Genomic DNA, 18,735 nt, shown 5'->3' with positions numbered 1-18,735 from the left:
TTACTGGTATCTCGTGCCTTTTGGCCTCCATCTTATTTACAGGGAAGACAGGATTTGCGAAAACTTATCGCTGTAGAAAATAATGCCAGGCGACATTTAATAAACCTGAGCAGAATTTGCTGGCATCAGCAACGTAAAGGAATAAAACTTATGTGGCATTGAGTATAGCATCGTTGTGATTATTTTTTATTTTTTAAAATAACGGATATGTTTCAATCCTGAAGCATAAGTTTATGTTTTCAATGGCAATCTATTTTTTGATTCTGTGGAAGCAGATGTTGCTTGTTTAATATATTCCGATGTGGACTTGATCTATTTTATGATTCCATTCGCACTGGAGGGATTTATGTCTACAGCATGATGCCCCAGTGGTAGACAACACTATAAAATACCACACTGCAGACATCGTAGCGATATGACTGAATCCTTTTTACAGCTGCGTTAAACATTCAAATCACACACCCACACACACACACACACACACACGTTCTAATTTTGTTTGATACATTTGTTTATTTTGTCAGTTGCATCAATTTTATAATTGTAATTTTGTCTACTTATTCAACAAAATGTATGCCCAAAGGCATATTTTAAGATGAATGTTACATTTATTGTTTCAGGTTTTTCGTTATTGGAACGAAAGACATAGTCAGTATAGAGTGTGAGCGAATAAATGAGTGAGTATCCTGGAGGCCGAAAGCTTCGTTATTTTGCTAAATGTGTGCAGACATAAGACTGAGAATATCGTGGAGGCCGGAAACTTCGTTATTTTGATAAATGTGTGCTGACATAAGACTGATCTACCAAGATTTTGAGTTTTAGATAATGACATAGAAATGCTACTTTTCATAAAATTTATTGTGACCAGTATCGAAGACAACGTTCTCTCCACGGTTATTCGGTATTTAATATGGTTAGTAATACTCAGGATTCCGAAAAAGAAATGCAGCCCTGGTCCCTCCGTTATAAATGGTTTACTCGGTTTCCAATCTTAGTCGAAAATATTGTGCCCCATTGAAAAGGCTGTCGATCTACAGTCAGATTTTCAAGTAACATTTGTACTCAGCTTAGTTAGGAAAGTTTCTTGATGGAGGGACCTGATCTCACACAGCTACAAAAATGGGTCGTTGTCAACAAAGCTACATGATGGAGGGACCTGATCTCACACAGCTACAAAAATGGGTCGTTGTCAACAAAGCTACTTGATGGAGGGACCTGATCTCACACAGCTACAAAAATGGGTCGTTGTCAACAAAACTACTTGATGGAGGGACATGATCTCACACAGCTACAAAAATGGGTCGTTGTCAACAAAGCTACTTGATGGAGGGACCTGATCTCACACAGCTACAAAAATGGGTCGTTGTCAACAAAGCTACTTGATGGAGGGACCTGATCTCACACAGCTACAAAAATGGGTCGTTGTCAACAAAGCTACTTGATGGAGGGACATGATCTCACACAGCTACAAAAATGGGTCGTTGTCAACAAAGCTACTTGATGGAGGGAGCTACTCTCACACAAGTACAAAAATGGGTCGTTGTCGCTACTTTCAAAAATCAAACAATGCGAAATATTGTATCAGAAGGCTGTGGTTATCTTTCTGCTTCGTAAAGTTGGAAATGCGAAGAACAATTTTCATTACGTGATAAGTTATCCCTGTAAATAACAATAGCCACGATTGATACCACGACCCATAGAGGATATTCGTATGTTTCAGTTCATAAAAAGAGATGTATGCTTTATGTTCATACATGTAGTGCATGCTTTTCTTGTGAGGTTTGAGGTTTAATTGTAACAGCTGATTGGGATGATGATTGATGGACGAAGTATGCCTGTAATAATAATGTTTGTTTACTCCAAGGTTACTTTAGGTTGTTAAAATCGCCAGATATGTCTAGGTATTAGGACTGTTATTGTGGGGTTTAACGCCATTTTTCAGCACACGATAGGCTATACATGGCGGCCAGTATTAATGGTGGAGGAAGAAGCCAGGAAAAGCCCGGAAAGAACCACCGACCCACGAGAAGCTACTGGCAAGCTTTCTCACATACCTACATTGGCTGAATCCTAGACTCGAACCGCCGCAGACAGAGGTGAGATGGCAGTGATCCGTAACGAAGAGCGCTTTAGACCACTCGGCCACTCGTATTAGGACTGGAAAATGATGATAGCGCGAGTGGCAAATTTATAATCTATGTTCTACAATGTATACAGAAAATAAAATTACTATAACATTCACACTCTGAATTTTCAAAATCATTATTGTATAATTATTTTTATGTTCTGTCAAATTTCATGAAATGACCAACACATAAGCTTTTAGAAAGTATAATTAATCCAGATCAGGGTAGGATCGGGGGAGGGGAACCAGGGTTTCCGAACACCACCATCGTTTTATTCTTAAGTACGTTTATTGGGTATTATGCACACTTTGAGCGAACAGACACAGACTTTTGCTCTGGTGCCCTTTCGAGGAAAGTCAAGGCCCTTTTGAAAGTTTGTTCCCCGCCCCCCGCCACAACACGTGACCTGTTCCGGCCATGCACGATGCAAATATAAGCTATTGAGAAACAGAGAGAGAGAGGGAGAGAGAGAGAGAGAGAGATAGCTACATAGTAATGTTGTGGGTTTTTTCCCGAGAGGGAAAATAACTTGTTTGATGTATCTTATGAACACGGCTCAACCTCACGGGACATTCGTGGTTATGTTTTGACTTACACCCTGTAAAAATGTACTGCTGTAACAAAGGGAAATGACCTATACAGTGCACTAACATTATAGTCATAGTCCTTCTAATAAGGTCCATTTCAAATAAATCTTTTAACACGTGAAGGTCATGTGGTAAGTATGTTGTAGATTTACTATCCTTAAACAGCAACCAACTATATTTTTCAACTCAATTCTGCATTTAAAGCAAAATTTAATACAAAATATTTATTTTATACAAGGCCGTGAGTTGCTGGATTTTCTGAGTGAAATAATCTTGATATTTCACTGGAGCAAAATATTATTTTTTAGTGGCCGTTAAAAGATACGGATAACATGACCAATAAATTTCACGTTATTCTTGGACGATTACGTAGTCGAGAGGTACGTATTTGAGATTAAATCCAATAAGGTGCACATGTTTCTTTTTAATGTGTTATCTTGCTTTGAACTGGAAAGGATAATTACGTAAGTGTTTATACTTTCTGTGCGAATATTCACAAAGCACAGCAAACATAAACGGTGAACCACTGACATAGCGCTGTATCCAGTAAGAAATCTGCTGTTTGAATCTTATCGCTGACATAGCGCTGTATCCAGTAAGAAATCGGCTGTTTGAATCTTATCGCTGACATAGCGCTGTATCCAATAAGAAATCGGCTGTTTGAATCTTATCGTTGACATAGCGCTGTATCCAGTAAGAAATCGGCTGTTTGAATCTTATCGCTGACATAGCGCTGTATCCAGTAAGTTGTTGTTGTTGTTGTTGGGTTTAACGTCATTTTTCAGCACACGATAGGCTATACATGGCGGCCAGTATTAATGGTGGACGAAGAACCCGGGAAAACCCCAGAAAGAACCACCGACCCACGAGAAGCTACTGACAAGCTTTCTCACATACCCACATTGGCTGAATCCGAGACTCGAACCCACGCAGACAGAAGTGAGATGGCAGTGATCCGTAACGGAGAGCGCGTTGGACCACTCGGCCACTCGGGGCCCCTATACAGTAAGAAATCGGCTGTTTGAATCTTATATATATTGTGTTTTAGCATAAATTAAAAAGAAAATTTGCTTGCTACGTGTGTACACCGCTCCTGTGGCCTAGTGGTTAGAGCCTCCGCCTCGGATGCGGGAGGTCACGGGTTCCAGTCCCCCTTATTGGTCCGGGCCCCAGGGATATATCTCCGGTTGCCCCCCCCCCCCCTTGTATGCCCTGACAAATGGTATATTCTAATATTTCATTACATTTGCACTTATAATAACTCACCATCTGATTGCAACATTTCTCGCAGATACGTAGGTATAAATGTCTCTCTCAGACATTGAATATTTTCCGAGCTTTTGTATAAGACAGTTATATTTGTGACGTCAATATTATGTTCCTACTACAAACACTGACAGTATTTTAAAAAAAAATTAACTTTCAAAATAACTTATGAAGTCCATGCACTCTTCTCAAACGTACGAGATGGCACTCATAATAAACAAAGCACATAATGAACGTAAAACTATCATAACATTGTTGAAACGGAAAGAACTTAATCGAAACAGAAAAATGATAAAAATAATTACACTGCCCGAATACAATAACTGTAAACTCGTCTTGCCCTACACATCATCTGACTTGAGTACATGAACGGTTGTCTATTGAAAGCTGCTTTTACACGGCACATTAAACGCATTATTCACTGAATCATGCCGAGGACAATGGAGCTAATTGCCTTTCCTACGGACCGGGTCAGTCAACCTGGGTGGGTATTGAACCCATGAACCTTTGACCCTAGTCTGACGCTCTACTATCTGAGTTACTGCCCTCTAAGACCATAAGTCGGAATGTTTCCAGTTTACGGCTGTTTCCACAGTTTACGGATATTTCTACAGTTTACGGATATTTCTCCAGTTTACGGATGTTTCTACAGTTTACGGATGTTACTATAGCTTACTGCTTTTATCTACAGTTTATAGAAAGTTATAAGATGGACTAAAAATGCTAATATTTTAATGGTCGAAATCATGTCGGTAAACGCATAATTTCTTTCAATTTCTTGTATCTATTGCTTATTTTCGTAATATATAGTTGAGGATAAACTACTCAAAAATACCCTATAAATGACACGTATCTTGAGGTTTTGTTTCTATTTTATATCTGATTTCCTCTTTTTATATAAAAATATTATATATATATATATATATATATATATATATATATATATATATATATATATATATATATATATATATATATATATATATATATAAAGAGAGACACGTACAAACAAACAGATGTAGCTATAATCTGTCATCGTGGGACTTATGAGTTCCAAAGTTCCCTCTAAGGGAATTGCAGATGTGCGCGCTATACGCGCTGCATTGTGCATGCATTACGGTGACTTGAGCGGAGAACAATTCACCTGCATTGTGCAAGCATTACGATTTACGGTGACTTGAGCGAAGAACATTTCAGTTGCGCAGGTATGTCTTAAGTTTCTGCGCGGCCGCGCGTACGCGCATCTTAGAGGGAACGTTGCTTATGACATTATCCAAGTTTCTTTCATCCGCATGACTTTATGCGAGATATGTTATCTTCATGTGATTTGTAGGCTGAGCGATAGTGACGATAGTTTTCATATTAATATTACAATGAAGTTACACCTTGTAAGATGTGGAATTCATCATGGATTAGTTTACAGAGAAAACGACAAATCATATGTTTGTTATTCATTTACAAATATATGTAACAAATATATATATAAACTTTGATTTATATCGAAAGAGCACGTGAGTAACTATTTGATCCGACTAATGACTCAAAGGTATTACATTGTTTTATTGAAATCGATTTCTCCACATCAACCGAACAACAAACTTGTAATCAAATGGTTGTGGGTTCAATACCCACCGAAGCCAATCTAGGTCGGCTGCCTCAGATGTTGCTTGGGAAAGGTAGTAAGTGTCAATTTATTCTCCCTGATAGGGCCAATAACGTGTCTAAAGTACCTTTAGGGCCAGCTAACCAACCGACCCATATCTATCATTTATTTATCATACACACATACATACATACATACATGTTTCGTGTTGGTTCTTTTGATATTTCTGCAGTAAATATATTTAAATCAAATTCATTGTTTTGATAGAATTTATTGCTCCATAACAGGTTACGTATATTTTTTATTTTTTCGTTGACAGATTACTCCTAAATTACAGAATGTCATCTAAAAGTTTATCTCAGCAAGCCAGTGTACAGGAATATGAACCAGCAGTCGCCATTAGAACCTACAAACATTGGTTGGTGGGTCCAATAGCATTCTTATACGTCTCTGGTTATACCTTGGCATTCACCGATTTCTCCCAGTTCATCCGGGACAAGATAAGGAGAAATGAATATGATTCTACCCATTTCAATGATTCGTCTACCTGCGAAGTGAATAAAAGCAGTCAACATTATCGAGTACAGTCGGAAATTCAGGAAAAGTCCGCAGAATGGCAGATCATGATTCCTCTGGCTGGAAACATCATTGCAATATTCTCTAATCTGGTTTTGGGTTCATATACAGACATATTTGGTAGAAAGTTCTTATTCTATGTGTCGTGCCTTGGAAGCTTCTTTCGAACAATTATGGTTGCAATTTGTATGTACTTTGACTGGAATCTAATTTATTATATTATTCCCTATGTAATAGAAGGCATGACGGGGTCAGTTCCGACCATGGTACAAGTAGCATTTATATATTCAGCAGACATTACAAGCAAAGGTAAAGAGAGGACGTTTGGTATCGTGCTGATAGAAATCGCATTTGGTTTAGGCTCGGCACTCTTTGGATTTGGTTCTGGATATGTAATTGAATGGACGGGGTTCTTCTGGCCTTCAGTAATGGCTGCTGGAGCCTATCTCTTGTCAGTCACATTAATTGTTCTACTACCGGAGACATTCAGTGACAGACTTGCGCAACGCAAGTCTAAATTACAGACCGTCAAAGATGCCATAGGACTCTACTTTGATCCAAAAAATGTTGGAAAAAGATGGATTTACATTATATCTATAATAATATTTTTTATATGTACAATAAGCAATGGCGGAAGTTTTGCAATTGAACCACTTTACCAGTTAGGGTCACCATTTTGCTGGACCCCGGTTCAAATTGGCTGGTATACAGCATTGCGAATGTTAGGACAGCAGGTTATAGGCATGTTCTTGATCAAATTGCTCCAGCGATGTCTTACCGATTCTCACATCGCCATTTTAGGAACCGTTTGCAGCGCATCGGTCTACACTATGGAGGGCCTGGCATCAACTAGTCTCATGCTTTACCTAGGTAAGTACTTTCATCTAAAATCACTGTTTCTTTGACCATGAACCAAAGCCAAGGCTTTTAAAACGCTTCTGGCTTCATGGCATATGCTGTTACAATACTCGAAATGAACTTTTGAGGATGCAATATTGAGGTTATGATGATTCTAAAATGCGGACGAAAAATTGTATCAAATTATATACCAATGCTTACATAATGATCCTAGGAACAACAAAAACTTAGGAAGAGCAAACCGTTGGAGACTGTTCGTTAACACCTTAGCAGATAAAGAAAACTAAAAGAGTTTGGTAATAAAAAGCTGAGCTACAATCGTCAAGACGTAGGACAGGCATCTATGATAGAACTTATTGTCGAAAAGAATGGACGCAAAGGTAACAGTTCTAAATAATGTTCATTTTTAGTATTACAATTTGTGTTGTGTTACGTCTAGGAGCTTAAACTTAAGTAAAAAGACAAAGTAAAACCAAACAAGCATTACATTTTCTAAAGTATAAAATAAACTCATTACCTAAAACAAGCAATCAAACAAAGTGAAAGAATTAGCGTGAAAGAATTAGCAATAACTTACAGTGTATGAATTCCTAGAATATCCCAATTTGTGCTATCAGTAATTGTATGAATTCCAGGAATATCCTAATTTGTACTATCAGTTTCACACTTTTCACAATTGATTTATCTGCTAACATGGTAGCATCTTTGAGGAATCAGTTCTAAATCCTAAAGGTTTTACTTCAATGTAATCCCATGAAAGTAGAATGTCGCTGAAGTCGTTGCAAGTTTCACATAATCCAACAGAGCTATTTAAATATTCAAGTCATTGAATATATTTACATAATCCGATATGCATTACATGTTTCAGTTTCATATTGTCCTCTCCACTATTCCAACAAACAACTATAAATAAATCACGATTTCATGTCTCTCTTACAAAAGCCGGATGTGAACTGACAAATCTTGAGATGGTGCTTTAATTCCTTTACATAGTCTCTATATGCCCAACAAAATCAAGAAAATTTGAATCAATTAAAGATTCTCAAACGTTTAAAACCTTAGATTGTGAAATAATCTATCAGTCAAGTTCTGACCTTTTCAAATTATTCAGCCACTCAGCAACTTGGCGTGCATGATATCTATACAGCTCATAGTTTCACTTAATGTTTATGTGACCTCCATTCAAATTAATGGCGTTGCATATTGGATCAAATTGGTTGTTGACTTGACCTAGCCTTGAATCATGAACGAGAATCTACATGTATTGTGCTTGTAATTTACTATAATACCAGCTAACCACTGAATTAAAGAATTAAAAATATAAATGTCATTAATCAAAATGTCTTAAATAAAGCCATATTATAAATTTAATTGATGAAACAGACATCCTTAACAGTTGTAATAAGAATCCATGGTCTTAAGACAAGTAGTTGAAAGAGTTAAAAACAACAAGCTTTGTAAAAATTCAACAAATTATTTATTTCCCTAGAATACAAAGTGAAAATGTAACAAAACGAAACTTCGGTATTGCGTATTAAATCCCAAATAATTCTAGAATTATAGACAAAAGTCCGAATAATTAAAGTTCTGACCAAACTTCAGTGGAAATACAAATTAAATCCAACGCTTAAAGTGTAGATGTACCTGTAATGGGCCGATTAGTGGTAATATACCAAGAGTCTTTTGTTGGATCACATTAATAGAATCCAAGAATATATATACCCTTATTTTAAATTTCACTATAAATTCAAAAATATTTTCCTTAGAAAGTTATTTTTGCTGAGCACTCTGGATTTCCAGTGAATAAATAATTTGAATAAATTCCAGCCTAAATGAGTTTCTGAACACAATAATAATACTACTGATTCTGCCAAGATATTAAAGCACGAATAATTACTTTTCAGAAAAGCAAGATTGTATAGTCCTCAACCGGACCTCAGATCACAAATCAGCATTTTCTAAAACAAATTATTCCTTCTAGAAGGTTCATGATGTTTACAAAATAAAATCTTAGTTATATTACTAAAATTATAATATAGAATGTAGTAAACAGCAAGTAGATCTGGCAATTCTTGGGGAATTTCCAAAGTTCTACACTCATACTGAGATAAACATGTTGTTTACGAAACCAAAATAAATGATTCGGGTCAGGTAGAAAATGAACTTGACTTGAATATTACCCTCTAACCTTATGCAATGAAGTCAATGCGATAATTTGTGTCGCCATAACGAGTGTTCGTGCAAATAAGAAGTGTTTATAAAAAACAACATATTTATAGGTTACTGCATTTATATGGGAAAATATGAACGAGTTTTGGGATGGAATACTGCACGACCTTGGGAGTGCAGTATATCCTTCCGACAAAACGAGTTCATATTTTCCCATACAAACGCAGTAACCTTTTTATTATATGCTCATTTTTTTATTCTACCTAAGGTTTAATTACATAAACAAAATACTCTACAAGAAAAAACGTAAATGAATGAATGCCGTATTCCAAACTATATACACAAGCGCAGATTTGTCATTACACAATGACATCATCATTAATGAGCACATAACAACGCCCAGATAAATTTTAACTTAGTCGCGCGCTTGACATAACTTTCGAAAGAAAATGGCGTGTCTAGTTAAAATTGAAATTTGCAGTCATATTGTGAATGAATGCGCATTGCAACAACTTTTTCATTTGATCTGGAATGAACATATTTTGGTATTTTGTTTCGATTCGACGAAAGTTTGTGATTTTGGACTGGATTCATCTGTGCAAATTATACATGAAATACATCGGATTGAAGTGGCGCGGGAGAAGTGTGTTTACGTCTGCAAATGTGTTTCTGTTTCTGTCATTGAATGTTTTAAATCATAGTGTGGGAAAAATATGAAGTCTTTCAATTACAATTATCAAACAGACGCTATGGAATTTAATGCTTATTTCATTTTGAGTGCAGTAAGGAGGATGCAATTGCACTTATCATCGAAATTACAGCACAATTTCGAAATGTGTAATCCAGATTGAAAACCTATGACATGACTTATCTAATTCGGATTTGCAGAATTAAGAAAATACATTTTGAGGAAATCCAGGATGTAAAATTGTAAGTATATTTTATTTTGCTTTTCTTATCACCTGCTAAAGAGAGTATATGACTTGTCACTTGTATGTTATTTGTAAGGACCTTGTCTTCCGTCTTTTATATAATATAGCTAGCCTAAATCCGTAACATTGTATCAACGCGGAATGTGCCAAAACAGTTTTTTTGCAGTCCACGAAACATGTTTCAGTTCATTTAGAAACAAATTTAAACAACCACAACGTAAAGAGCCTCTTACGCGAGTGTACATGATTTGTGTACAAATCAAAAGTTCTGGCGCCTGCGTCCATTGTATTGTTTACAATAGAAAGTAGTTCCTTTATGCACGTGAATGCTATATGTGTATTGTCGCGCGCGTTCAGTATCGGGGAATACTGAACGATTCTGACAATGTAAAGTTAACGGGGAAAAATGAGCATATAATAATACCATATATTTACTCACAGATACGAAAATTGCAAATTAGTCTGGTGTTTACTCGATATTTGGCTAACTTACGATCCATATGATTTCAGTAAATGTTTTGAATATTGGCGGGAACCTGACAGTTCCTGTGATCCGAAGCATTATGTCCTGTCTGACTCCGCCCGACAAACAAGGTACAGACTCCCTGCGAAGAGATAGACCCATTTTTTATCACATAGTCGGTTCACTTATCTATAGTGTGTGCAGTTTAATATTTTTGATATTATAACATTCTAACATATCACTTTATGTAATTCTGATTGGTCCAAAAAAGCCCATGAAATTCTTGCGCAATATTCTCTTTACTGATTCGCTCCTATCGTGGGAAAATTTAATTACTGGAACTTGTTGCTTTTACTGTTACTACTAACATTCTGGCGGCCATGTTTTAATGGACTGCTCAAATGGATTTGTGGAAAAAAGTCACGTCTGTTTGAATATAGCCCATTTACCCCCACATGGGCTCGGTACGCCATGTCTAGCTTATCATTCACTGAAAAATGGCGTTAAACCCCTAACAAGAACAACAACAACAAATAAAACTAAGGAAACATTAAAATTGATAGCGTGCGTGTAGAAAGGGGTGGGTGTATACCTGTAACATGGAATCAACGCTATTTACAGTAGGAATAAATAAAATCACCTCTGTTCACAGAAGAATGTAGAATGTATTTGTGTATTAATTAAATAAGTTTTCGTTCTTTTCATTCCTATCTTTGAATTTGCTTCGATGGATTCCTGTAGAGGATTAATTCTATCTGAAGACGTTTTTGTTACTGTTGTAGAAACCTGGTTGTTCTCATGATTTGGCATGTAGAATAAATATGATCTGAGGAAGTTATATTCATAATATCATTAGATGACAGCTGCAGATGACAAAATATCTGGGAAAATGAACAGGAAAGAATGGGGAAAAAAGAAAATAGGACTGTTGTATCAATTTTTTATATCTCATTTTGAGCACAAACAAAGGTGTCAGTGAACAGTGTTTGTCATTGTCAAATAATCTTCACATTTTGTTTATTGAAAAGTGTTCAAACGATACCAGTTTTCCGTTATTCACAGAAACAAAACCCTACCAGTTTTTGTTGTGTAATATGATCTGAGTTACATTAATGCAATTAAAAAAGTAAATAACGATTTTATTTTATGAGCTTTACTAATATCAAGTATATTCATCAATTTTGTTTCAGGTGCTGTCTTCTCCACAATGTCCTCAGTTACCATTATCTGTCAGATGTTGAGTGCCGTCCTTGCCAATGCAATCTACTCAGCCACCCTGAACCTCTTCTCTGGAGCCGTCTTCTTGGTGTATGCTGCATCCAATATTATTTGTTTATTGCTGGTTCTGTAAGTTAGTTCTTTGTACCGCAAACTAATAACGTTTAGAATTTCTAACATATTCTAAAATAATGAAAATGTTTCCGAATTTAATGATAGAAGATATATGGATATTTTCCTACATTAGGTACTGGAAAAAGTGTTTATTGTCATTCCATGCAATAGTCTTCTATTGAAAATATCTCATTAATAGCATCTGCAAAATCTGGAAGATATCGGCATTTATTCCAAAAAACCTTTACGAGAAAGAAAGAGAGAGCATGGAAAATGTTGCTAAAAAAATTATCCCTTAACGCTAGTTAGATACCAGTGTTTTGAGCTGTTTTTATTTCTTGATGAAAAGGAACACTTCCTTATTGGAGTGCCTTTCTCAGCATTATACAAGTTGACAATAGCAGGAACAAAGTTAAGTACACAGCACGCACAAAGAGAAAACTGAGACTAATGGACCCAACAAAAATAGCATAGTTTGCAACAGAGAACAGAGTACTCGACAAAAACAGCAGTGTGCCCTATGTTTCTTGTGTTCAGAAATTTAGTTTGGTCGAGATTATCACTGTTTTGATGACGTTTGTTTAGCTAAACTCTAAACATGAATCCTTTAGAAATTACCAAGGTTACTAGTATTCCGAACAGTGACAAAATACACCTGTGGCCAATCCCCACTCGGAGCCAATTCAACCTGTTTAGTCATGTCAGAAAAAAATCTATGATGCACAAGTCTAATTGATTTCCGCATTTTCAAATTGGTTCGGAACTGACGATTTTTTCCCATAACTTATATAACTTAATAATGTCAATTAAACTTATTCAAGCTAAAAAATGTATTGTTAACTGAATGTTACTTTTAAGTATTTTTGTAAAAAAAAGTAGATAAATACTTAAGATTTAATGATTACAGTGACGTAGTATTTTGTCATGTCATCCAGTGGCATGTTAGGTTCGTTTCATGAGATGGCCTAGGGGGCTCTTATTGTTAAAATTTCCCAAAATCAGAACGTCCTCAACCTTTAAGTCGCATGCTAGAGAATGACCTCATATATATTCCAGAAAAAGAACTCAGGTTATTTCTCTGCTCGGATAATTGATCTTTTCTGTGTGACTGGAGAACTTAACATTATTGTATGTTTTCAGTCTGTAAGCACGCAATACAGAATGAAGATTTGTTTGTTCTGAATGAGGCCATGGAATATTATTAGTATGATAGCATGCCAGAGTAACAATGCGGCTTGAAATCCTATGCTGATTCATGGACACTATTATATTCGCACACCTCGTCCAAAAATGCTGCGCACGCTTTTTATTGTGTTGTCAGAATGATGGTTTAAACGTCGAGTGTTCTTTTCAACGTATATCTTTCATGAGGGTATAATCTTCGCACATTTAAGCTGACATCCGTCACCGAAAACAGCCAATATAACCTCCGATGTTTCAGAGCGTTAAGTTTTTGACTCGCAACGTAAATAGCCGAGGATGTAACGATTGGAAATTCATGGTGAGAATCCTCTCAGTTGTACGTACTAAACGGGGATGTGCTGAGTACACACAGGATTCTGTGCCCAGGAGAGTCCAACTGTTTTTTTATTTTTTTTATTTTTTAATTAGATGTTTCCTTTTTTTAAGTTGCTCATGCAGCATAACTATACCCCACATTTTGATCAAATACGAAATGCATCATCATTTCCACCTTTGTAACCATAGCAATAAAACCGAGCGAACACCAAGCAACCAAGCAGAATAAACGTATGAGTAAAGAATAAATTAAATTGACTTTGATTAACAGTAATTTTCAAACAGAAAAATTTATTTTCCTCTTGTCTGCAAAAAAGAGGCAAGCTATCGGTTTCACTTTTCCTACAGAGTTGTCGGCACGTGTGCCACGTTACATATTTGTATTTTACAAGTTTCCTTGATATTGTTGTTTGGTGAATAGTAAAACTTTGTATTAATCCTGGAGGGCGATTATTATATGCACCACAGGCAACAGTGGTTTCAATTCTTATGTAAAAAATAATTGAAATTGATGAAGAACCAACATCTGTCCGAATAAAGAATGGTCAGTTTAATAACATGACTGGAATCGATTGACCTCAAATTTGCATGTTTCCATATAAAACTGCAAAGTGGTCAAACCTTAAATGCATGCAATGAAGATTATATATATATATATATATATATATATATATATATATATATATATATATATATATATATACCATAGCCTACCAATACATAAGATTGGTCTCAGTTTATGTTCCATGCTCAAAACAATATCTCATATCTTCTGAGATTATGACATGTCACAGGCATTTTTACATTATTTATTACAATGGATCAAAAGTAAGCGCAATCACACGAAAAACTTATGTTTGTCAAGGAAAATTTAATATTCGAAATCAAAGAGACATCTCTGTCTGAAGTAGAACCCATTTAGTCAAACAATATATATTTATAAATGTAAATATTATCAACACATACCACATTTGTCAAATTTTTAAAGCTTATTAAATGTTATTTCAATGCTGAAAAATACAATGCATTCAGAAAAATGAGAATATAAACGTTTGGTGGCAAATGGTTATTTTACACACAACTGATTGAGTAATCTTATGTTCACAAAATCGGTTAGTGTGAAGGAAAAAACATTTATTTAACTGAACCATGTTTTGTAAACCTAGTAAATGACACACGACATCTTATATGCATATTTGTTGAACTGTTACCTTGGTTAGGTTGGAACAAAATTGTATCTCGTTTGAATTTCAATGGTGAAGAAAGGTGTGTACTCGTTTTGTACTCGTAAATGATACACCTGTTTTTCCTTTCTATTTCTTGTTTCTTTTCCTTTGTTTTTCTTTCTATTTTGTATTAATATTTAAAGTTCAAAAGTCATTTCATTTATTTTCTTCAAAAGTAACCTGTATTTATGACACAAGAAATAAAACTATGAAGATGTCCATATTAATGATTATAGATGCGGTTTTATGTACTAGTGAAGTAGAGCCCCATAATGTGAACACTACAATACTTGCAAAGTGTTATATCTACTTGACCTATATGACACATCAGACAGTGTCACATCCAAACTTTATATTGCTCATTCACTTTGCATCAGCATGACTACATCATGTTCACAAGACCCATATCTTTGGCATTGTTATTATTTTCTGGGTCAATAAAAAGGTTGGTTACAGCGACCTACATTTATCGTTTCAGTGAAATAGTTAAGTTTTTGCATTTATCTTTGTTTCATAGATACGGTCTTACATACAGTCCTCAAACGTGATGACTGTATTCATTGCGGAAGATGATACATTATAGAAGGCAAAATAGGTCACATTTACTTACTGTTCACGCTCGAGTGTGCATAACAAAACTCAACATGCAAGTATCATTAACTATCAGTCATGTTGTCTTGTATTGCAGGTTACTTGCATTCGGTACACGGACCTACAGAAGGGATGGATACATACGCATAGAAGATACCCTCCATGAGAAATGATTGAGACTACGCTGTGGGGTTTTGTCTTAGTTCAATCCTGCTTGTATCCCAGTAACTAAAGTGTCTCTTGGGACTGATATGGTTAAAATATCTCACTTAAAGGTTTTAGAAACGGTCTAAACATTGGTTTTCACGTTGTGTGTTCTCATTTTATTCTATTTCTCGTACCATGATCTGTGTGAAATCATGTTTAGCATCACCAATAACAGGGAACATAGATCTGCCTTGCTAATGAATTAATTTTATGTTTTTTTTTCCCCCATTGAAAAATAACGACACACACCCTTTCATCACACATGTTTCAGCCTAGTGGCTCGTAAGTTGTCAGCAGTATCTAACCATAACCATTTAAATTTTTAGCAAAAAGGAGAGCGAACCCTAGTGCATATTTCAAAATATTGCTTGTTAATCAATGAGAACTATTTGACAATTTTTAAAGATGGCAATGAGTGTCATAAATAATTTTCTCATTTTGCTTATTAGTCATTCACTCACCTGTAATTACTACTGAAAAAAGGAAATATGCGGGATATAGTTTAGGGTATGGCCAATTTACAGAAAAACCAGATGGCCATTTGTAGGTTGATATAAACTAGGATACAACATCATCATTCAAGTTGAAGTCAACTTGTTGAAACATCAAACGTTTTCATATTTTATTGCAGTAGAACTAGTTATGTAAACGTTTTGTAATTTGGACAACTTTTATGTTTATTTTTTGCCTTGTCCCTGTTTTGTCTGCCTTTTGGAACAGGCTCAATGAGAGTCGAAAGAGCCGAGGCTATTAGCAACTAGTTTTGCATTGTTCTTTTTCAGTTTATTGCAATTATCTTAATCTAGGGCCAAAGAGGGTGGTGTTGGGTTACCGGGGTTTCTGGACCGACCACTTAAAAAAACCCCAGCACACACACACACACACACACACACACACACACACAAAAGCATAGTCCCTTTTCACTTGAAATTTGACACTCTGATTATATAGACTTATTTGCGTTAGTGTCCATTTGAGGAAAGTCAGGACCCTTTTGTTATTTCGGACACCCCGCCATTTATAATGCGGTGTAAGAATATATAGTGGCCGTCAGACCGAAACCTATGTTGCTACCCCACAACATACGAGTTCTTTACCCCGCCTCGGAAAAAGTACTTGTGTGGTTTTGTATTTATAACATACCCATTTAATGAAACATTATTTTAATTTTTTAAAATTTATCCTTTTAAAAATGTGAATTAAGCATTTGGTGTTTTATTACATATAATGTACAACCCTCTTAAAAATCCCCACGTGACGTACTTAACCGGGGCTATGTATGTATGTATGTATGTATGTATGTATATATATATATATATATATATATATATATATATATATATATATATATATATATATATATATATATATATATATATATATATATATATATATAATTGTGATAAAAAGACAACACAAACGCCGAAAATTCTGTACAACTAGTTTCGCATTTAATGTATGCTTCTTCAGGCACGAAATGTTTTGAAAGTTACGGATGACGTCTTTTTCCATATAGCCAGGCCAAAAGATACCGACGCATTATTTCAGATGATTGTCAATTACAAAATTCTTTGAATAAATTACGAACTTATTTCCAAAATAGAAATTATCCTACATACATAATTGATTCTGCACTGAACAAAGCGTTTAATCTTACTCAACATGAAGCTTTAAACACAGCAGAATGTAAAATAGAGAGAGATGTAATTCCTTTCACAATACAATATAATCCTTCATTACCTAATATAGGTCGTATAATTAATAAATATTATAGTCTCCTAAATTTATCCAATAAAACTAGCGTCAAATCACTTTTCAAAATTAAACCAGTTCTCGCTTATAGAAGGCACAAGAATTTGCAAGATTTTTTAATCAGAACTAAACAGACAGAAAATAAAAAAAATACACTTTTTGTCATCTAAATGTAACAGACACCGGTGTTCTCAAAGTGCAAACATAAGAGAAAGTACTTCTTTCAGTAGTGCTAATACAAAAGAGGTATTTTCTCTACGCGATAACACTAACTGCATATCAACTGATGTAATTTATTTAATAACCTGTAAAAAATGTAGCATGCAATATGTTGGACAAACACTACAACAAGTTTCTAAGAGAATGAATAATCATCGCTTTCATATAAAAAATTATAGAGATCCTCAGTTTTCCTCTAATGTTTCAACACACTTTAACACCAATAATCACTCTCTACTTGATTTTTCTTTCATGCCAGTAGATATTGTGCATGGTGACATGAATAGACTCATAAAAGAAACTTATTGGATTCATAAGTTAGATACTCTGTATCCTAATGGACTTAATGCTAATGCACTATATAAAATTGTATAATTTAAATTGATATATTGTATATCCTTTATAACAATATAATTATATGTATGACTGTTTGTCTCTAGTTTAATATATATATATATATATATATATATATATATATATATATATATATATATATATATATATATATCGATTTACTCTTTAGGTTTGAATTTTTCAAACATGTATGGGATCTATTAATGGATTTAAACTGCAGTCACAGGCAAGTGGATCTTTCCTTACTTCTCTAACGATACATAGGTTTTGGTCCAGTAAGTGACCCATATTCTTACAGCCTACTTCCTGAATACACACTCTGCTTCCAAGCATATTTCAGGGCGAATTTCACAGAATAGTACTTAAATACATTCAATTTTATACAGACACCTTATTTTTTACAGTACATTTAAACTCTCTATTATGTTTTCATTGCAAGAAATATTTGATTTCATTAACTGAAGCAAAGTACCTTGGTACATACCACCAGTATAAATACTTCGGTAATACCGCGCACCTATGGTACATATAAGTAGTGAAGTGGGATACCCTAGCGACAATGGGAATTAGCATTACAGAGACCCCTGGGACACTCTGGCGACAATGGAAAATTAACATGGAGAAAAATCGTGGGACACTCTGGAGACAAGGGAAATTAACATGGGAAATAGATTTTGGGACTGTTGAGCGACAAGGGGAAATTAACATGGGAATAAATCGTGGGACTGTTGAGCGTCAAGGGGAATTGAACATGGAGAAAAAAATCGTGGGACTGTCTAGCGTCAAGGGAAATTGAATATGGGATATTTTTTTTTTTAAATTTTTAAAATTATTTTTAAAAAAAAAAAAAGGGGTAGGCAATTGAAAGTCATTCTCTTTTCGAGAAATATGGGTGGCCCTGAAAAGGGCCTTTGGATTTATGTTAATGTATCCATTAACATAAAGGGCATCTGCGG

The 18,735-nt window shown here is 35.1% G+C and overlaps 1 protein-coding gene across 1 annotated transcript; it reads left to right on the top strand.

The window, feature by feature from the left end:
- Window positions 1-5,907: 5,907 nt before the first annotated feature.
- On the top strand, window positions 5,908-15,639 carry LOC149808444 (lysosomal proton-coupled steroid conjugate and bile acid symporter SLC46A3-like). Its single transcript, XM_089950625.1, has 4 exons — window positions 5,908-7,028; window positions 10,628-10,711; window positions 11,771-11,927; window positions 15,345-15,639. The coding sequence occupies exons 1-4, from the start codon at window positions 5,921-5,923 to the stop codon at window positions 15,418-15,420; spliced, it is 1,425 nt and encodes a 474-aa protein (XP_089806751.1). The 5' UTR covers window positions 5,908-5,920; the 3' UTR covers window positions 15,421-15,639.
- The last annotated feature ends 3,096 nt before the right edge of the window (window positions 15,640-18,735 follow it).

This window comes from Sinohyriopsis cumingii, chromosome 1, assembly GCF_028554795.1.
Source record: "Sinohyriopsis cumingii isolate HCF-2022 chromosome 1, ASM2855479v2, whole genome shotgun sequence".
NCBI classification, from domain to species: Eukaryota; Metazoa; Mollusca; class Bivalvia; order Unionida; family Unionidae; genus Sinohyriopsis; species Sinohyriopsis cumingii.
This window is presented reverse-complemented; position numbering and strand designations above follow the sequence as displayed.